This window comes from Salmo trutta, chromosome 4 (genome assembly GCF_901001165.1).
Source record: "Salmo trutta chromosome 4, fSalTru1.1, whole genome shotgun sequence".
In the NCBI taxonomy this organism is placed as follows: Eukaryota; Metazoa; Chordata; class Actinopteri; order Salmoniformes; family Salmonidae; genus Salmo; species Salmo trutta.
This window is the reverse complement of record NC_042960.1, coordinates 38,286,877-38,309,095: the sequence shown is the minus strand read 5'-3', so window position 1 is coordinate 38,309,095 and position 22,219 is coordinate 38,286,877. Positions and strand designations below refer to the sequence as shown.

General features: G+C 44.7%; 1 protein-coding gene across 5 annotated transcripts in view; it reads left to right on the top strand.

The window, feature by feature from the left end:
• Positions 1-22,219, top strand: part of LOC115192317 (KICSTOR complex protein SZT2) — a 114,161-nt gene that overhangs the window by 25,646 nt on the left and 66,296 nt on the right. For 4 of the 5 annotated variants that reach the window (XM_029750677.1, XM_029750678.1, XM_029750675.1 and 1 more), the window contains exons 23-38: positions 114-252; positions 695-988; positions 1,179-1,386; positions 1,897-1,944; positions 3,438-3,565; positions 6,357-6,615; positions 7,026-7,200; positions 7,318-7,416; positions 7,576-7,648; positions 7,849-8,169; positions 8,829-8,967; positions 9,303-9,419; positions 9,668-9,737; positions 13,823-14,008; positions 14,233-14,526; positions 14,734-15,160. In XM_029750677.1, coding sequence (XP_029606537.1) covers positions 114-252; positions 695-988; positions 1,179-1,386; positions 1,897-1,944; positions 3,438-3,565; positions 6,357-6,615; positions 7,026-7,200; positions 7,318-7,416; positions 7,576-7,648; positions 7,849-8,169; positions 8,829-8,967; positions 9,303-9,419; positions 9,668-9,737; positions 13,823-14,008; positions 14,233-14,526; positions 14,734-15,160 — 2,977 coding nt within the window. The remainder of the gene's footprint in view (positions 1-113; positions 253-694; positions 989-1,178; positions 1,387-1,896; positions 1,945-3,437; positions 3,566-6,356; positions 6,616-7,025; positions 7,201-7,317; positions 7,417-7,575; positions 7,649-7,848; positions 8,170-8,828; positions 8,968-9,302; positions 9,420-9,667; positions 9,738-13,822; positions 14,009-14,232; positions 14,527-14,733; positions 15,161-22,219) is intronic. The other variant, XM_029750676.1, reaches the window with a different exon arrangement.

Genomic DNA, 22,219 nt, shown 5'->3' with positions numbered 1-22,219 from the left:
CTTCTTCCTCTCATTGAAACTCTGTCCACCTTGGTCAAAACATATGTTGAGTCTATTTTGTAGCACTTGTCCTCTCAGTTATGCCCAGTGAGTTTGTCCCCTCTTTCTCTCAGAGTTTCAGCAATGCAGACCTGGTGGACGAGGAGCCAGTCCCAGTGGAGAGGGATGGGTCTACCCCTCAGTGGAAGTGTTACGCCAAGTACATCAGCCCTCAACAGATCTTCCTGACCTTCCTCCCTGCCACCTTCACAGGTAGGTACCCCGCTACTGTTCTCTGTGCTCTGCTGTAGTTGTGTGATGTGTGTGTACGAATAGGACAGAGCTACAGATCTGGGGGGCTCCACTCTAGTTATAGGAATCCTATGTATTTAGGCTAGCCACCAGCCTGGCAGCGTGCTAGTTTTAACTGGTTGTAATCGACACGCTTATCATCATAAAGAGGTACAGTGTGTTTGTGGATGTTGGTAACCCCCCCCCCCCCCAAATGTCTAATAATTAACCAGCACTTGTTCTTGACTTATACCCCCCCAGCTTCTAGCTCAGACTCTACTGATAGCTACGTTTATTGAGGAAAAATGTGCGTTCTATGCCTGTGATATGTGGTTGTAGCACCGAGCAGTCTTAAGATGAATGCACTGACTGTAAGTCGCTCTGGAAAATGTTTGCGTTCAACGTTGTTGTGTTTTCTCTGCAGATGTCCAGATGTTGATGTCGTCTGGTCTGGAGACCGAGCCCCAGGACAACGGAGATGATGACGACACCCTGACTACCGGCAACAAATCCCAGGCTGATTCTCAGTCTGGCTCCACCAATGGGCTGTATGGTGGGTTGAGTAGCGGGTTGAGGTCCCCCATGCTCTCCCCTGGTGGTGCTGGTCCTGTGGGACCCAGGTCACCCCTGCTCTCGCCTGGGTCTGGGAGCTCCACGGTGGAGCAGGACAACTGGGAGAGCCGTCTCTCTGAGCCAGAAAATGGCACCAAAGGTGCAGGTAAGTACTATAGGATTATTGTATCATTAGTCCTTTGCTACCAACATACTGTACCTTCTCACTAACCCAACCCTCTCTCTTTCTATCCCTCTCTCTCTCTCTGCAATAACATAATGTTACTGTTGTGAAAGGGAAGGGATGGGGCTCCCTGAGCAAATAGGAAATTACTCTCTCTCACTCACTCACTCAGGTGTGGAGGAGAGGGACGGGGTGCAGTTCGCTGAGCCCCAGAAGAGAGACTTCCACATCACGTTCAGTCGCCAGACGTCCCAGCAGAGCTCAGGGGACCTGTCCCGTCCGCGCTGCCCTGTATATGTCTATAACTGTTCCCTGGACTCTCTGAAGGATCAGCTACTCAATCCCCATTCTAACAGGCAGCCAAGGGACATCTTCTTCAGGTACCCAGTAACACACACACACACACACACACACACACACACACTGGGGCTACTGATGGGGAGCACATCTGGGTTCAAATAGGATTTGTTTTCTTTCAAATACTTTAGCTGCACTTGATTGAGGATGGAGCGTTCCCGATGCAATGTTATCACTTGAATATTCTCAGAAGTGGAAAATCCTGCCGTCTGGGGCTGAGGAGTATTGAGGAGGAAACAATTTCAATTTGAACCCAGGTCTTGGGAGGGGAATACAGCAGATCCAAGGCTCTATGTATGCAGCACTTTACTTTTCATCAGTTTAATCACCTTACCATCCATCATATGTGACTGACTCTTTAAAACGCTCTCAGTCAGAAGTCCTACCATGCCATACCCGATTATACCCTTCATACCCTTCATAAGTCTACCCTTCACTCAACATTGGCTGCCAGCAAGCTCATTGTTGTTGGTTGAGTTCCATGCTAACGTTGTGCACCTCTGATTGTTTTCCTGTACTATGGTGATAAATAGACCTCAAGACGCTGACTCCTGGGAGATGCATCAGCAGATGAAGTTCAGGTAGCACAGCTAGCTTACTGCTGCTTCCATCATCCTGCCGCGCACCTCCCCTCACCCCCCCCCCATCCTCCTCTTCCACCTCCCCCCATCCTCCTCTTCCTCCTCCGTCCTTTCCTGGTGTAGAGCTGTGGTGAGATCAATCTCAATGAATCTCTCCTCAATTCCTTGCATCTTATCTCCTTGTGTCCTTCTCAAAAGACATAGGAGAAGAAGGTCTGAAGGGGGGGACCTTGGACCTTCTCCTCCAATACGGTTGAGAAGGAGGTGAGGAGAAAGGATGCAAGGGCTCATGGAAAGATGAATTGATGGGGTTAGGAGGGACTTAGGCCTGGCCATATGCTCCTAGCTCCTCCTTTTTCATACCAGGGAGAGTTTGCTCCTCCTCTATAAGTGGGTGAGGCTGAGGCCATCACTCTCTCACTCACTCCAGGCCTGTGTTGCTATTGGGAGGTTGGTATCTGCCTCCAGATAAGACTGTTGCCTCTAGATATTTTGACTTTATATTCATTTACATAACTGAAGGCTTGACTTCACAACGCAAGGCACTTATGTTTGCTGGAGCTCAACCTTCTTGTAGGAGGCTGTCTCTCTCTCTGCAGTCAGATACTAATGGGTGGAACTGTCCAAAATCAACATGTCTGCTGTGTGAACTGACAATATCTAACTTATTGCATGTTCCCAGAAAATCAAATTTGGTTCATGCAGTTGCAGTAGTTTTTTTTTCAAGCTTCTCTGGGGGGGGGGGGGGGACTTTTTACAGACCCTACTTGATGCCATGGGCGTGGTGCTTTGGAAATCTCTCCTCTAAGCCTGTGATTAAACAATTCATGTTTTTTTAATGAATAAACAAGTTGCTTTGTACTCTTTTTCTTTTTCACCTGCAAGTTCCAAGTCAAATATGGGAATTATACACTTGTGTATCACGGTACAGGACTGACCATGTGTTGATCTCTGACCATGTGTTGATCTCCAGATTAACATAAGACACATAGTATTGACATATTGGATACATTTTCGGAGTGGTTTTATTTCCCCCCTGTTAAAAAGCATGCTTCGGAGCTCTGTTGTTCAGTGACCGCTCAAGCTAATAGACTTTTAACAGCATCCTCCTCAATGCATAATGCAACATTACATGGAGCTGGACAGTGTGTTTCTTTTCTAATGGAGATTAAATATCATCAGAGATTTGTGTTTTTTTTGTAGTGTGAGATTAGAGACTGTGTGTTTGCAAAGGAGACATGCGGCATGTTAACTGGGGGTGAGATGAGATTGTGTGTTTTGAAAGGGGTGTGTAAAATAACCGCGTTATATCTGATGATGAGGCTATACTCCCTCCTTTCTATGGCTTGTATGTTTCTCCCACAGATCTACTATTGGGCTTCCTGGTTCTGCGCTTGCTCCTCTTCTTCTCTAATGGTGTTTGGGGTGTTTGTGTGTGTGTGTGTGTGTGTGTGTGTGTGTGTGTGTGTGTGTCTGTCCTCTTCCTCCTGCAGGTCTCTATCTCAGGAACGCAGCAGCACCTCCTCCTGGACAGACCTGATGTCGCAGCCTCATAAACACAAGGAGCTGGCCAACTACTGCAGCCTGCTACAGGAGCACTACCACCAGTGTTACGTCACAGGTAATACACTGCTGACAGACGCGAACATTTACGGTAACGGCCTGTCAGGAGAGACCAGGTCAGAGGTGACCAGTCCAGTCTGACTGCTTAATCTGTCTGTGTAGCTTGCATTTGACCACTGCGACAGCCAGACGTCATAAATCACCCCTTAAATAAACTGCTCAGGAAATGGGATAGTGCACCTCTACCTTTTGACTCGCAAATGACTGACGCAGAGAGGAGCCCAATGGTAATGTACACTGCTTTATGGCACTGAAGGGACAAGAGATGGGCTACTGGTGCTGGGTAAAGCAGATGGGAGGAGAAGTTTATTATTGACCACAGTATCGGCTAGTAGCTGATTCTCTTCCTATTCCCTATATAGTACACTACTTTTGATCAGGGCATTGCACCCTATTCCCTATTTAGTGCACTACTGTTGAACAGAGTCCTTTCAGCCTGTGACTCGCCACACACACACACACACACACACACACACACACACACACACACACGTACCCGATGATAGCGCCTCCAATACTACAGAAGCAAGCATAGGGCAAAGCCGTCACCTGCGTCATCCTAGTGACGGAGAAATCTGTTAGAAGAGTGTTTTAAGCTGTCATCTGTGGAATTGTTTTTAATGCTCCTTTGCAGCAGGATCTGTAAACCTCAAATTAGGAGGAGAGCGACTACACAACGCACACTCACACACACTAGACACAACTCTGCTTAGGTGACATATCCGCTTCTCTCTGACAAGCCTGATGGATTTAAATTGGTCTGGCATGCCAATTTAACTATAAATATATTCACACCTTGGCAGCATCTTTTCTCTCACTGCTCACTGAGTCAAGAGGTTAACACAAAATGTATACCCTGTGGTACTGAAAAAAAGCATAATTTAAAACCTGTTTTCTCAAGATGAATATGATATAAACATCATCCAGATAAAAGTATTGACTAATTTGTTAGGGTATATTACAGTGCTTCAGAAAGTAATACTTTTGTTGTGGTGGAACAACAATGGTGGAACAAGCTCCCTCACGACGCCAGGACAGCGGAGTCAATCACCACCTTCCGGAGACACCTGAAACCCCACCTCTTTAAGGAATACCTGGGATAGGATAAAGTAATCCTTCTAACCCCCCCCTTAAAAGATTTAGATGCACTATTGTAAAGTGGTTGTTCCACTGGATATCATAAGGTGAATGCACCAGTTGTAAGTCGCTCTGGATAAGAGCGTCTGCTAAATGACTTAAATGTAAATGTAAATGTTGTGTTACAGCGTGAAAATGTATTTAAAAAACTAAAAAACATTCTCACCTATCTACACACAATACCCATAATGACAAAGTGGAAAAAAATGCTTTTAGAATTGTTTGCAAATTTATTGAAAATTAAATGCAAAAATATCTCATTTGCATAAGTATTCACAACTGAGTCACTACATGTTAGAATCAGCTTTGGCAGCGATTACAGTCTTTCTGGGTAAGTCTCTAAGAGCTTTGCACACCTGGATCGTACAATATTTGCACATTATTATTTTGACATTTTTCAAGCTCTCTCAAGTTGGTTGCTGATCGTTGCTAGACAGCCATTTTCAAGTCTCGCCATAGATTTTCAAGCAAATTTAAGTCCAATCTGTAACTAGGCCACTCAGGAACAATCAAAACGTCCTAGTCCTTGCCGATGACAAGCATACCCATAACATATGAAGAGTGGTACTCAGTGATGTGTTGGATTTTCCTCAAACATAATGCTTTGTATTCAGGACATAAAGTTAATATCTTTGGCAAATTTTTTGCAGTTTTACTTTAGTGCTTTATTGCAAACAGGATGCATGTTTTGGAATATTTTTATTCTGTAGAGGCTTCCTTCTTTTTACTTTGTCATTTAGGTTAGTATTGTGGAGTAACTACAATGTTGATCCATCCTATCACAGCAATTAAACTCTGTAACTGTTTTATGTCCCCATTGGCCTCATGGTGAAATCCCTGAGCGGTTTTCTTTCTCTCCGGCAGCTGAGTTAGGAAGGACGCCTGTATCTTTGTAGTGACTGGGTATATTAATACACCACCCAAAGTGTAATTAATAACTTCACCATGCTCAAAGGGATATTCAGTGTCTGCTTCTTTGAGGCGTTGTGGTTGAAACTGTTTTTGAAATTCACTGCTTGACTGAGGGACCTTACAGATAATCGTTTGTGTTGTGTACAGAGATGAGGTAGTCATTAAACAATCATGTACATTTTTATGTGACTTGTTAAGCAAATTTTTACTCCTGAACTTATTTAGGCTTGCCATAACAGAGGTTTTATACTTGTTGACTCAAGACATTTCAGCATTTTTTTGTAAACATTTCTAAAAACATAATTCCACTTTGACATTATCGGGTATTGTAGGCCAGTGACACAAAATCTCAATGTAATCAATTTTAAATTCAGGCTGTAACACAACAAAATTTGGAAATCGCTCATGGGGTGTGAGAGCTTTCTGAAGGCACTGTTTTTTATGTGGATTTATGTGCTGACCTTGACTGAACTTAACATGGAATAGTTGGCCAGATTTGTATTTGAGAGTATAGTGGAAGGTTTTTGATGTAGTTAATAGCTAAGATATTCCTTGCATCCTCTCTCCTCCCCTCATTTTCAGATTACATTGGAGAAGGTCCACTTTTACGTTCTCCTTTAATGCAGTTGAGAAGGAGGCGAGGAGATAAAGACTTGAGGAATCGTGGAAAGATGAATTAAGACAGAGCAGGCATGGATCTGAAGTGCGTGCGTGTGCATGATCGGGTTCTCTCCCCCTAGGTGTGTACCGCAGCCTGCAGCAGTCCCACAGCATCAGTTCCCAGGACTTGCTGACAGCCATGGACTACTGTGAGGAGTCTCTCCAGGAGATAGACATCACTTCCTTCCTCCAGACGCTCTGCGGGCACATCCGGGTGTTCCGAGAGCGCCATGGAGACAGAGGGGTCAGGGGTCACAGCATCACCCCTGCCACCTTCACCATTGGAGAGGCAGAGGAAGACGGGCCGGTCAAGAGAGGACCCATGGCCTCCTCATCTAGGTACTACTGAGACCTACAGAGCAGTTACCCATTTTTTTAATATTTGAAGTACTCAGGGTGTGTTTGACTGGTGTGTTGTCTCTGGCTGGAGCAGCCTTCTACTTTTAATTATCAAATAAATAAAATATAGCAATCTGGAGTTTGCACTTTTGGGACTATCCCATGTCCCTGACAAACTAAATCAAGGGCACCTGAAGTATATTACATATTTTATATAGATATTTGACCCAGGTCGGCTACAGAATGATCCTCAGAATGTTATATGACCTTGGTCCAGAACTTAATTTGCAAAGAGTGTATATATACAGTACATTTGTTTGGTTTGTTTTGGTACTTGTTTGGTTCAGACTATTGATTGACGGTGCTGAATGTTGCTCTGTGAGTAAACATGACGACCTTTTGTCTGCAAGTATTGAGATGGAGGACGTGAGTGAGGCAGAGAACAGAGGGAAGGCCTCGGCCCCTAACTCCCCCCTCGGCCTGGACGAACCCCCTGGGACCATCAGGATACCAGAGTTCCCTCTGTCCCTCCTCCGCCTTCAGCAGAAGTGTGAGGTCTACCCTGATCTGCACAAAATCATACAGGTAAACAACTGAAGGATAGATTTTGTTTGAATGGAAAGAAATTAGATGGATTATGTTATAATTTGATGCTCTTGTTAAAGAACCGTTGTAAAGCTAGCTAATGCCTGCATTCAACAGGACAAATTCATGGACATTGGTGCTCAGTTCTTCAAGACCGTGCCTTCCAATCCCCACTACTTCTACTACTGCCCACCATCATCTAAGAAAGAGACATGTGTATGTTATTTCCTATCCATTGTTCTCGGTTGGTATCCACCCCCAGGACACTGAAGAAGGCACTGGGGGCCGAAAACATTGGTTCACTATTAACTAACTGGGACTCTGAATAATATAGCGTTCTTCGTCTGATTTTACATTTTTTGTTCTCTTCCTAAGGACTCTGATAGGGAAGAGGAGAGACGACTTAGTGAAGAGGTTGTCTCCGAGGCTGAGCCTGCTACAGAGGACGGTGGGGATCCTTGTATTTTAGTTGCTTAGATTGCTTGGTGTCACCCCCGCCTAAGATCTTCTAGATAACAGTACATCAGATCATCAGATACCCTATACTCATCCTGTGCACCACAGAGAACATGTAGATAAGGATACGTCATGAATCCTGTGTACTATGTCATAATGCTGTGTACTATGTCATCCTAATGTGCACCTCAGAGAACATGTCGGGCTGTTGCATCATGATGGAGAGTGACACAGACCTGGAGGTGGAGTACCTGGAGAGGGCTGGGGGCCGGAGATCCCTAGGGACAGACGGAGAGGGGGAAGCAGGGGGAGAGGGGGAGGATGAGTCCCTGTCTGACTCCAACACGGTGAACCAGGATGAGGACTCCTTCAGCATCCTAGAGGGAGACAGCCTGTTGGAGCCAGAGGGACCTCAGCCTGAGATGCCTCCGCTGTTCGTCCACCTCACCTGCTCTGTTAACATGAAGAGCTGCCACGGATCCATGCCCATAACCACGTTACCCACCTGCCTGGGTGAGTACACACTGTACCTGACAACCGTCACAGAAGAGACACAAGCCAATAGACAGTGTGTGACTCAGACCTGGTGTTCTAACTCAAGGCCGTCAGACTGTTAAATAGCCATCACTAGCCGGCTACCACCCGGTTACTCAACCTTGCACCTTAGAGGCTGCTGCCCTATGTACATAGACTTGGAATCACTGGTCACTTTAATCATGTTTACATACTGCTTTACTCAGTTCATATGTGTGTTTACTGTATTCTACAGAATTTTAGTCAATGCCATTCTGACATTGCTCATCCTAATATTTATAAGTTTCTTAATTCAATTATTTTACTTTTAGATTTGTGTGTATTGTTGTGAATTGTTAGATACTACTGCACTGTTGGAGCTAGGAAAACAAGCATTTCGCTACACCCGCAATAACATCTGCTAAAATATGTGTACGTGACCAATAAAATGTTAGTTGATAGCTTCACTTTATTGAGTTTGTCCGGCACAATGGAACCAGTGGACTAGTTCCAAAAGTGCTAAACTTCAAGCAGGCTCACTCCTACACTCAAAGTATTTGAAAGACAACAAATACTATTTGACCCCAGTTCTGCTGTGAATTTTCATAATGCTATTAAATGCCCTGCTGTTTGTGTTGACATGTACTGTTTTGTTACAGGTGAGGTGATCACATGTCTGGAGAATGCAGAGGCCCTGCAGGGTCTTGATCTGAATGATCTGTCTGTCACACTGGACATCTTTGTCCTCACCTTACCCCTAGAGATCGAGGGCATGCAGTCTGACTTGAGGCACAACAGGTGAGAATTTTAGATCCTATTTAATAAATATGTGGAACAAAATGTAATAACAACCCCCCAAAAAATGCATCTGTTTGTTCTTGGATTTATTAGTGTTCATATGGTACGGTGCCCTTTGGTAAACCAGGTTTGTAAAAACATTGAAAGAACTTGGAGCTTAAACTAGGATATCAGTCATTAGGATAGGCACTCTTACCAGATACATTGTCATTGGAATGATAATGTGTAAGAGCATAACCCTGTGCTGTATACTTTTGTCAAACTGCATTTCCACATACAGTAGGATCTTTCACTAAAAGATGATCATGTTAACTAACGGGCTGCACTGTCTCCAGGTACACGTCAGAGAGCAGTGTGTCTCTGAACCGTTCTCCAGGTCAGCCCTCCTCCTACCGCTCTGATGAGGAGCTGATGGGCAACTTGGACAGCCTGAGAGGAGTAGGGGTTGACGGGTGAGTCATTAGGAAGGATGGGGAAAAGAGTAGCCTGGTTCTATATCTGTTTGTGCTGTATAGCCGTTGTCTTTTGGCGAAACAGCACACACAAATCTGGGACCAGGCTAGAGGAGTAGTGGTTGACTGGTGAGTGGTCTGAAGGGTAGGGATACGTTGGGCTAAGAAAGCATGTTGAGCTGGCCTTGGCTGCCTGCATGATCATTTCATGGAGGCTACAGTAGGTCATTACTTCTTTATTTCAACAGGGTTGGAGGAGACCCCTTGGCCAAACTCCCAATTCCCCACAAACTAGCAGTGTTAGCCACCATGGATGAGGTAAGTTCAGTCTATTTGATTTTATTTAACCTTTTATTTAACTAGGCAAGTCAGTTAAGAACAAATTCTTATTTACAGAGATGGCCTACCAAAAGGCAAAAGGCCTCCTGCGGGGACGGGGTCCTGGGATTAAAAATAAAAAATGAATACAATATAAATATAGGACAAACACACATCACAACAAGAGATACAACACTACATAAAGAGAGACCTAAGACAACAACATAGCAAGGCAGCAACACATGACAACACAGCATGGTAGCAACGCAAGATAACAACAACATGGTAGCAACACAACATGGTAGCAGCACAAAACATGGTACAAACATTATTGGGCACAGACAACAGCACAAAGGGCAAGAAGGTAGAGGCAACAATACATCACACAACCAAACACAATTGTCAGTAAGAGTGTCCATGATTGAGTCTTTGAATGAAGAGATTGAGAAAAAACTGTCCAGTTTGAGTGTTTGTTGCAGCTCGTTCCAGTCGCTATCAACAGCGAACTGAAAAGAGGAGCAACCCAGATATGTGTGCTTTGGGGACCTCTAACAGAATGTGACTGGCAGAACGGGTGTTGTATGTGGAGGATGAGGGCTGCAGTAGATATCTCAGATAGGGGGGAGTGAGGCCTAAGAGGCGTCCCACCCCTGGTACACCCTATCAACAGCAGGTGAAATATCAAGGGCGCCAAATTTGAAAACAATTAAATGTCATAATTCAAATTTCTCAAACATACAACTATCTTACACCCTTTGAAAGATAAACATCTCCTTAATCTAACCACGTTGTCCGATTTCAAAAAGGCTTTACGACGAAAGCATAAAGTTAGATTATGTTAGGACAGTACATTGAAAATAGCTGTGTGTAATGTTTTGTCAATGCAAAGACAGGCGTCACCAAAAGCAGAAAACCAGCTAAAATTACGCACTAACCTTTGACAATCTTCATCAGATGACACTCCTAGGACATTATGTTAGACAATACATGCATTTTTTGTTCTATCAAGTTCATATTTATATCCAAAAACAGCGTTTTACTATGGCGTTGATGTTGAGGAAATATTTTCCCTCCAATACCGCCAGTCAATCAGCACAACAAATTAAATAATTACTATTCGAAAACATTGGTAAAATATTATATTGTCATTCAAAGAATTATAGATTAACATCTCGTGAACGCAACCGCATTGCCAGATTTAAAAATAACTTTACTGGGAAATCACACTTTGCAATAATCTGAGTACTGCGCCCAGAAAAATAGGCTTTGCGATACAGACTAGGCGCCATGTTGGAGAGATCTAAAATCAAAAATACTATGTAAATATTCCCTTACCTTTGATTATCTTCATCAGAAGGCACTTCCAGGAATCCCAGGTCCATAACAAATGTAGTTTTGTTCGAAAAGCTCATAATTTATGTCCAAAAAGCTCTGTGTTGTTAGCGCGTCCTGTAGGCTACTCAAAAACATGAACGACGCCCGCCGGACTTGTCTTCACCAAAGAGGGAAAAAAATATTTACGTTCATTCAAACATGTCAAACGTTGTATAGCATAAATCATTAGGGCCTTTTTCAATCAGAACTTCAATAATATTCAAGGCGGACGATTGCATTCTCTTTTAAAACGTATTGGAACGAGAGTACCCAAACATGCACTCGCGCGCCAGAGTATTATCGGCCATCCGCTTATGACCAAAGTTCCAAGTCTCTTGTTCGGTCAGTTTTCACAGTAGAAGACTCAAACCACTTTGTAAAGACTGGTGACATCTAGTGGATGGCGTAGGAAGTGCTCAATGATTAATAAGTCCCTGTGTGTTTCAATGGCATAGGCTTAAAAGTAATTCAACACATCAGGTATCCACTTCCTGTTAGCAATTGTCTCAGGGTTTTGACTGCCATATGAGTTCTGTTATACTTACAGACACTATTCAAACAGTTTTAGAAAATTCAGAGTGTTTTCTATCCAAATCTGTTAATAATATGCATTTCCTAGCTTCTGAGTTGGTGTAGGAGGCAGTTAAAAATGGGCATATATTTTTTTCAAAATTCTCAATACTGCCCCCTAGCCCCAACAGGTTAAAGTTTTTTAGCGAGCGTCTATGACAAGTCAGAACAGGTAATTTCACTGAGCAGCTGTACAACAGTGATCATTACAGAAAACACCAGACTGATACCTATCAGGATTATTTGTGAGGATAACATCAAGGAGTGTAGCCTTTTCTGGGTGTTTGGAGTCATACCTTGTGGGATTGGTAATAATCTAAGAAAGATTTAGGGAGTCCCATTGCGTTTGGACTTGGTCAAGTGGTTTAAGCATGTTCCAGTTTAGGTCACCTGTTTGGACAAATTCAGATTTAGTGTAAGGGGCCAAGAGAGAGCTTAGGGCAGGTAGGGTACAGGGCGGTGCTGATGGAGGACGATAGCACCCAACAACAGTCAACAAAGAGCTATTTGAAAGTTTAATGCTTAAAACCAGCAAATCAAATTGTTTGGAGACAGACTTGGTGGAGACAACCGACCACTGAAGTTGATTCTTGGTAAAGATTGCCACTCCCCCACCTTTGGAAGATCTGTCTTGCCGAAAAAGCTTATAACCAGAAAGGTTAACATCAGTATTCAAAACACTCTTCCTTAACCAGTAATGACCAACACATCTGGATTGTAGCTGTGAACCCACACTTACAATTGATAAATTTTAGGTAATAAGCTTCTAATGTTAACGTGCAGAAAAGCCAGGATTTTACGAGAGCAGTAATCAGTGAAGCAGATATCAGAGCACAAGTCAGAATTGGGCCTAGCAACAGTAGATGGGCCAGGGTGAGCAGGCACATTTTCAGATATCAACCAACAGTAATACAATCAAGGCACGGCATAGTACAGGGAGAGCTCTGCAGTGCTGATTTATGTCATCTGAATGTGCATCAGATGGCAAGAAGATCATATTGTACAGCAATTTCATCAGGTAACATGAAAATAAAGCCGGCGAGAGGTGGTTAGAATAGGATGGGAGGCCAAAAGTCTGTGTAACCAATAGAGAGTCAGAGTCCCGAGTGTGGGAACAAACAGTCTGTCCCATGCTTGGGTAAAGAAAGTTTATAGTCAACAAAGTATGCAGGAGTCATGAGGGAAATAGCAAAATGCACAATCATTTTTTTGAATATATAACGACTTGGGGCTAGCCATTGTAAGTTCAGAGTCACTTGCCCCAACAGTGCGTGTGTGCTGGAGGCGAGCGAAAGCTCGGGAGAGAGTGGCGAGTGTGGTGGAGGTACTTGTACCAGACAGGGGGAGACAGGCCAGAGCAGACTGTGAACAGATTGCCAGGTGGAATCCTAGCACCTTTTAGGCAGATTTGTTGTAGAAAATGCCAGTGAATGGTCTTTGAACAGCAGGAGGGGGCTTCAGAGGACGCTTCAAAGACTCCTGCCACTTGTTGGGCCAAAAGGCCTCGACACCTTTTACTTCACACCTTAGTGCTAATTGAATTTGTATCTAGTCTGTCCTTGCAAACTTGGGAGCCTTAACTCACCATTCAGTCCCCATAAAGTAAAATGTATCGTTGTAATGTACTTTATTTTTCATTGTTTTTCTTCTTGGCTTTCAAAATAGCATCAGACCAAACACAACTAGTTCCAGGTTGGAATGGTGTCCTCTGGTCTGTGCTGTTTGTTTGCTAGAGCACCCTCCATATAGCTTGGAAAAAAGGAAACCTTGGAAGCAGTAATCTCTCCGTTTAATTTGTCAAAATTAGGTTGTAGGTTTGGAGTTTTGATCTGGAGCGAAAGCCATGCTGTGGAGGGTATAGCATCCTGCATATTTACCTGTCGAAAAATCCAAATGTATCTATCCTTTTGTAAAAAAACATGTTGAAAAATGTGTGAGCTCACATGCAGCTGTGTCTCTCTCTCTCTGAGGGGGGCGTGTGAATAACTTTTGAACTTGATCTTGGAACTTCATATTGAAATTGATTCGACTTTGAGCTTGTCGACCACTAAATAGCAGGAATTCACCCTGTCACTGAGATATAGATTTCAGGCCCATTCACTCACCTCTACCTCTCCTCTCCCTGTTGCCTCTCGCTGTAGATCCGTTGGCTCTTGGAAGACGAGATTGTGTCAGCGCTGCGTCTCTCCCGGGTTATCCGCTCGTCCACGCTACAGAAGGTGGCGGATCACGTGTTTCGCTCAGGTGGGCGACCACGGTGCCACTGTGAGGTCGTTCCTCTGCAGTTTGTCTTCGGCCCCGAGCAGTCCCTGGAGAAGTTCAAAGAGGTATGGTGGGAGGGTGACCAGAAGTGGTGATAGGGAGAACTATTTTTCTTTCATAGCAAATATGAGTTTTGGTCCTTTTTTCTAGTGGAGTCAATTCGTTTTCCACGTTGTTAGGAACCTTACATGTGGCATACCCAAGTGCCACTCTGACAATTTGCTTTTCAATGAGGAAGATTGGTATTGAGATGGTACTGACCCTCACCCTTGAATCTTCCCATCCACAGGAGTTCCGTAGGATGTCATTCTCAGGTTATCTTCTGAATGGAGAGCAAGACAACTTCTACTACATGTCTCTGAGTAGACTCCACCCCCAGAGGATCCAGGCTGCTAAGAGGCTGTCTGAGAGCACTGTCAACCCTGAGGAGGTGGGATGGAACTCCATGATTGGACGGAACTCACAGCCAACCAATCACTGTCCTGATGTGGACGACAGCGCCAGGGCTCCGTCCAATCATGGCACACCAGGAAGAAGACCTGACCACGAAGCAGAGGTGGCGAGGGTAGAGCCAGACAGTGAGGTTTGTCAAACTTTTGGGGGGAGGGGGAGTTTCAACCTGACCAACTAGTTTATTTCCAAGCATCCTCTTTCATGGTCCTTCCAGACGGATTAAGGTCTCTTATATTTCAATTTATTTTTATGAATAAATGAAATATTTATGAATGGATTAATAAATGGAGGAATGTGTATGAATTTAAACTGAATTAATTATTTTATGTACCTCAAGTTTCAGGGAGAAGAGAAGAAGTCTACTGTCGGGGCTGTTAGTGAATCTGCGAGTTACCCAGCCCAGGAGCCCAGCGACACCCCAATCAAACCATCCCGAGCTGACTCAGAGGAGGGCCCTAGACCCCGCTTGAGTTCAGTTGGTGCTACCTCCACTGCTGCGGGTGACAGCCCCCGGTTGAGTTCTGTTGGTGCCTCCACCAGTCGACCCCGACTGAGCTCTGTGGGCAGAGGAGGAGAGGAGATAAGACCTCGGCTGAGCTCCGTGGGCTCCACCTCCACCTCTACCGCTACAGGGGACAGCGGCCAGGCCAGCACCCCTCTGCTCCAGCCCAGCACTAGCACCGACCGTTCCTCAGAATACACCTCGCCCCCCAAGACCCCCTCCACAGTCAGCCTGGCCGAGTCGGTACAGTCCACCACCCACAGTGAGTGTCCCTTTCTCTAGACCCAGACTATATCAAGTACCTTTAGTTACAGCTGCATTGTTGGGTGGTGTTCAGTAGGGATACATTTTTTTTAACAAAGTGCAACCGGGGGGGGGGGGGGGGGGGGGTTGTTCATAGACAAAACAAAGGCCTTAAAGTTTACCAAAATCTTCTCGGCCACATGTCAATAGTACCACCCCACATCAATACAGTTCAAATAGCAATACACAATAAACTTGCAAGCAACCTCCCTTTAACAAAGATGTCAACCCAAATACGTCTAGCAGGGCAATAATAGTCCAGCAACTCTGAACATCAAAGGGAAGCGCATTGAAAAAAAGAAAGTCTGCTGCAGTGAAAAGCACTGGAGCGATAGAGGGAAGAGAGAGAGAGGGTCTTAGTGCAACTGCAAGCCTGAAGTCAACAGCTGTCTGTCCGTCTGGTGGTTTGTTTGTTTGTATGTCAAAGCTTCGCAACAGTGTTGCTGCTAATCCATGCGATCAATAACTGGTGCGTTCCCATAAGATAACCACGTTCTAGAGTGGTAACACCGATGATTGAGTTAAACACTTTACAAACTAAGCACGCTGAAAATAAACAAGACTTCTGCAGCATTGCACATCCCAATCAAACTGTCGGGCCAACCAAGAGCTCCCTCCCAGAGATTCGGAAGAGCTATCTTTATTTCTTCCTTTCTGACTGCTGATGTGCTCTTAAAGTGTCAGCGCACGGTGAAGGCTCCGTGCAGGATTTTGCCACACTCCTCCCGCCATGAATTAACAAAGCCTGTAGAAACAGAGAGGATGCAGGTTCATGTTCCTGCTACACAAAACCAGGGAAGTCCTCATCAGAGTCCTCCAAGAAGAGTTTTGCAGGTGTTGCTTTTGCCTGCGATCCAGCTCTTCTGCCGCAGGGTAGCAGGGCTTTAGGTCAACAACCTGCACCATCCTGACATCTTCCCCAGTGTCTTCCAAACAGACTAAGTTGTTCACTGGTCCCAACTGCTGCACCACACGGTATGGACCTTTCCATCTTGAAGCTAGCTTGGCAGTGAACTTCTTGGATGCCTTTGACAGATGTGAATGTACCCAGACACGAGACTTGGGTGGGAAACACATGTCTCGTCTATGTTTGTCATAGTTTCTGAGCTGTCGTTGTTTGGCTTTAATTCTGCTGGCCTCCACTCTGGCTAGTAAGGTGTGGTGGTGTTGGACTGCGTCAAACGCTGGGCAGTCAGATGAAACATTGGAACTTGGACTCTGTCCATCGGACCTTTTAGTGGTCTTCCCAGGTGGAGTTCGGCAGGAGTGACCCCAGAAATCTCCTGGACCGCAGAGTTCAGTGCAAAGCGAAACTCAGGAAGATGCTGATCCCACATTGTGTGCTGATCCCCCCACAAATGAAGCAATCATTCCCTTCAGGGTTCGGTTTATCATCTCGGTCAGATTGGTCTGAGGATGGTAGGCCGTGGTCAGCTTGGCAACTACACCCCAGTAGGTACAGAGCTCTTTGTAGATTCCTGATATGAACTGCAGACCTCGGTCAGAGAGAATTTGGTCTGGAATCCCAAATCTGGTAAAGACCTCCCTTCACAGAATTAGAGCAATGGCTGATGCAGTGGCTTTGCGGAGTGGAAACAACTCCACCCAGTGTGTGTAATAGTCCACTACCACCAGTAAAATTTCATTCCGGGTCCCCCGGCTGGGAGGAAAATGTCCCATGAGGTCAATTCCCAGCATTTCATTGGGATGGTTCACCACGGTCTGTTGCAGTTTCTCAGCAGGTCTGCCAATGTCTGGTTTGTATTTCTGTCAGACTTCACACAGTTGTACAAACTTCTTGGTATCAACCCACATGCCTGGCCAGTAAGCCACCTCCTGTAATCTTCGGTAAGCCTTAAAAACTCCAAGATGGCCACTCATGGGATTGGCATGATAAGCTTGGATCATCTGGTCACTCAATGTAGAGGGGATGAAGACGCGGTAATGGGTGCTGTGTGTTCCATCTCCTCTTGGAGTTTTGATACACTTTATCCTGAATTATGCTGAACTTCTCATTGAAGCGACTCTTCAAGTCTTCTTCAGACAGGCTCTTGTGAATCGCCATTATGGCAGCATCATTCTGCTGTGCTCTCCACACACACTGCTCCAAATCCTGTTTGACTTGCATCCATGTACACGATGAAATCAGCATTCAGGTTAGGATGTCCAAGCACTGGAGGAGTGATGAGACTGTTTTTGAGTGCTTCAAATGAGCTTTGGCATGCAGGGGTCCATTGGAATTTCACCCCTTCTTAAGGCAGTTGAGTGTTTCGGCGACCTTTTGAAAAGTTAGTCACAAACCTGTGGTGCCATACCCAGGAAGCGCTGAACAGCCTTGAGGGATGTGTGAATTGGGAATTCCTGCACTGCTGCAACTTTGGCTGGATCTGCATGGATCCCTTCAGCATTAACCACATGACCAAGGAACTTGAGTTCTGGCAAACAGAAATTACACTTCTTCAAGGTCAAACCTGCAGCCTTTAGTCTGTCGAAGATGGACCGAATGTCTTGCAGATGATCCACATCAGCGGAGGAGTAGATTATGATGTCATCCAGATACACAAGACAATTTCTTCCCCTCAGATCTCCCAGGACAGTCTCCATCAACCTTTGGAAGGTTGCTGGAGCATTCTTAAAACCAAAATGCATGACTTTGAAGGAGTACAAACCAGCAAGGGTGACAAAGGCAGTCTTGTCCTGACTGGAGGAATCCATTGCCACCTGCTAATATCCGCTGTTCAGATTACTGAAAATGGATGCTCCTACCAGAGAATCCAGATTGCCATTGATGTTCGGTAGAGGGTAAGCATCGCTTTCTGTTATGGCATTCGGCTTCCTGTAGTCTACACAGAATTGATATCCACTTTATTTGGAATCAGGACAACCAGAGAAGCCCATCCAGAAAAAGAAGGTTCCACAACTCCATTCTCCAACATGCTTTTGAGCTGTTCATTGAAAATGTCCAGTTTGGCGAGGGACAGCCTGTAGGGATGCTGCTTAATGGGGACTTCATGCCAGGTATAGATGTGTTTTGAAGACGGTTGTAAGAGTACAGAGCTCACTGTTCATCTCCAACATCTGGGAGAGCTGCCACCTCTCGTCCTGACAGACATGCCTGTTCCACTGCTTGTTTGATGTAGAAATCAGCATCAGGTTTGCTTTTGCTCTCGAATAGAAGGGGGGTACGGCTGTAATCAGGGTGATAGCCAGGTTCTCTGGCTTCACTGGTGGAACTTGTTTTTGTCTTTCTCTGACTTTGTCATCATCTTTCACTTGACCTAGCCAGGACTCTGAATAAGGTAGCAGGCTCCAGCCTGAAATCAGTCCATTTCCAGGTTGAAATGGATGAGGCTGGGAATGGTCAGAGCACAGCCGATAGGATGGTTCGGACATCGAGATGGTCAGTCCACTGAAGGACAGGAAGTCCAGGCCAAGGACTACAGCAAATGCAAGGCTCGGATCTGAAAGAATAGCCACAGGAAGGTTAATAGTCTCATCGTGCTGCTTTATTGTCATATCAATCCAGTGGTAGGTTCTCCATTGGCCAAGTACAATGGTCCTTCCTCCCAAGTTCGAAGCTCCTCATGAGGTAATGCCATGTTTTGCCACAGGGCCTCTTGCATCAGGGTGTAAGTTGCTCCTGTGTTGATTATGGCCTTCCTTCTCCAGTTCCTAACAGTCAGAGGAACCAATAGTTGTTACGGAATAGGAATACGACAGCTAGTTGTGCTGTCTAAAGACTTCACGGTGGGCATTAAGGCCGACCCAGTTGTATGCAAGCCACCACGCCTGTCTAGACTGTTGGTCTTCCTTCTGTCCTTTCTCACCTTTTCCTGAATCCTGACGCTGGCCATAGAGGGGTCAAGAACCTGGAGGATGTTGGACTTTACACCTCCAGCACATCACTGGACTTTTGTCTTGGATCTTGGGCACAAATAGCTGAGACGGTTAAGCTCCAGGAGAGTTATGGGGATACCGGGATGAGGGAGTTTGGAGGTGGTGCTTCCAGTCCTTCTCAAACTGAGTCCCAAGACGCACCAGATCATCCACATTCTGCACACGTTCCCGAAAGTTGACTGGCAAAGCGGGGAACCATGTTCTTAAGAATGAGTTTAACCATCTCCTGCTCAGTAATGTCAGCTTTCCATCACTTACATAGAACTCGATAGAAGGCAACGTCCCGTATTGGCTCTGCTTCACACTGGACTCAGTTACGAACCCGTTCTGCCAGTTCATCCCCATAGTCCTCTGAGAGGAATATTTTTTTGAAACTCCTCCCAGGATGACACATGGTCACGGGCTATCTCCCACCAGACTCTTGCTGTACCATGGAGAACACTGCGGAGGGTGTCAAGAACCTCCACGTCAGTAAGGGGCCGGATAGAAAGGAAATCATTACGCTTAGATAAGAAAAACAGTGGATCTGGGCTGCCAAAAGTGGGGAGAAGTAGTTTGATAGGGAGGGAGCTCTCTAGAGGAGGCATGACAGTTGCAAGTGGTCTTGGGGAAACAGGAGTTCTGTTTAACAGTTTCTTAACTTCTTTGGGCTATGTGGGACGTTAGCGTGCCACCTGTGGCGCACCGTATCAACAGCAGGTGCATTTCAAGAGCGGCAAATTTGAAACCAAATAAATGTCAAAATTCAAGTTTTTCAAACATACAACTATCTGGCACCCTTTGAAAGATAAACATCTCCTTAATCTAACCACGTTTTCCGATTTCAAAAAGGTTTTACGGCGAAAGCATAAAGTTAGGTTATGTTAGGAGAGTACATTGACAATAGCTGTGTGTAGTGTATTGTCAATTCAAAGACAGGCGTCACCAAAACCATAAAATCAGCTAAAATTATGCACTAACCTTTTACAATCTCCATCAGATGACACTCCTAGGACATTATGTTAGACAATGCATGCATTTTTAGTTCTATCAAGTTCATATTTATATCTAAAAACAGTGTTTTACTATGGCGTTGATGTTCAGGAAATCGTTTCCCTCCATTACCGGCAGTCAAGTCATCACAACAAAATAATTAATTAATATTAGAAAACATTGGTAAAATATTATATTGTCATTCAAAGAATTATAGATTTACATCTCTTGAACGCAATGGACTTGCCAGATTTAAAATTAACCTTACTGGGAAATCACACTTTGCAATAATCTGAGCACTGCGCCAGAAAAATACGCATTGCGATACAGACTAACCGCCATGTTGGAGAGATCTAAAATCGAAAATACTATGTAAATAATCCATTACCTTTGATTCTCTTCATCAGATGTCACTTCCAAAGAATCCCAGGTCCATAACGAATGTAGTTTTGTTCAAAAAAGCTCATCATTTATGTCCAAAAACCTCCGTGTTGTAGCACATTATCTAAGCCAGCCGGACTTCACTTCACTTCCCGAACGGAAAAAATATATTTCTGTTCGTTCAAACATGTCAAACGTTGTATCGCATAAATCATTAGGGCCTTTTTTAACCAGAACATGAATAAAATTCAAGGCGGACCATTGGGTTCTCTTTTAAAACGTTTCGGAATGAGAGTACCCACCATCAAATCGCGCGCCAGGTGTCTAATGGGCCATCGCCGTTCCAACGCTCTTCTTCAGTCAGATCTCACTGTAGAAGACTCAAAACACTTTGTAAAGGCTGGTGACATCTTGTGGAAGCAATAGGAAGTGCCACAATATTCCTCAGCCCCTTTGTTTTTCAATGGCATAGGCTCAAAGTCAATTCAACACATCAGGTATCCACTTCCTGTCAGAATCTGTCTCAGGGTTTTGCCTGCCAAATGAGTTCTGTTATACTCACAGACACCATTCAAACAGTTTTAGAAACTTTAGGGTGTTTTCTATCCATATATAATAAGTATATGCATATTCTAGTTACTGGGTAGGTGTAGGAGGCAGTTAAAAATGGGCACATATTTTTTCCAAAATTCTCAATGCTGCCCCCTAGCCCGTAGAGGTTAAGAGGGTTTTTTGTAGTGCTACCTGTTCCTATTCTCTTAATGGCAGAGCCTAAGGGAAGTGCAGAGGATTTGTCCAGAAGGGAAAAACCCTGCAATACCTCCTGGTGTAGCTCCTCCAGTTGAAGATCTGTGACCTTCTGTGCTTTTTCCATCTCATTAAATGTCTCCTTTTTGAGCCTGTTCAATCAAAAATCGTAGTTCCCCTGTGAGAGAATTGTCCTCCATAACCTCTTTCAGATAAGAACACACTCCCTTCACAACAGAGGCTGACTCCTGCTTTCTGTTTTTGTTCCTCCTCAAGATAGGTGATTGTTAGTTTCTATTAGTGTTTTGAAACTTTGTATTTTTCTTTGAATATCCTGCTTCAGAGAATCTTGTAAATATTTCTGTATCTGAACAGTTTGTTGTTGGTTTTCCTCCATTTGACGGGGAGGTGAGCCATCCACTGCACATCTTTCTGATGAGCCTCCACACTTTCACTGAGTTTGCGAATGGCATTCTCCTGCATTGTCAAACTATGATTGGTGTGTGTCCATTGTTGTTCCATTTGTCCAGTGAGCACAGAGACACCTCTCCCAGTCTGTCTGGGCAGGGTAACAGGAAGTGGTTGAGGGGAGGGTAATGGTGGAGAAGTTATAGGTGAGCCAGAAGCCTGAGGATAAGGGCCAGTGCTTTCCAACTCCATTACACCATCGAGTCCTTTCCCGGTCATGATTATCATTAGGTGTGTCCACATTGGCACAGTATGGGGTGCCAACAAAAGACATGATACAACTTTGTGTCGGTGGTGTCATGGGTGCTTCTCTTCAAGTCCCTGTTTGGGCGCCAATTTTGTATCGGTATTGTTAGAGAGGGGTAAAGATAAAGATTTTGTTCGGGCGCCAGGCAGGTATTAACCCTGCCGAAAGAAAAATGGTAGGATAGAGTACTACTACCAGACACACACATCAGCAGAAGAGACTGCCTAGAGTGTTGCCTGTTTGCCAGATAGCCAGTGGAGAGAAAAGATAAGACACACCATATAAAACACACATCACAGCACAGGG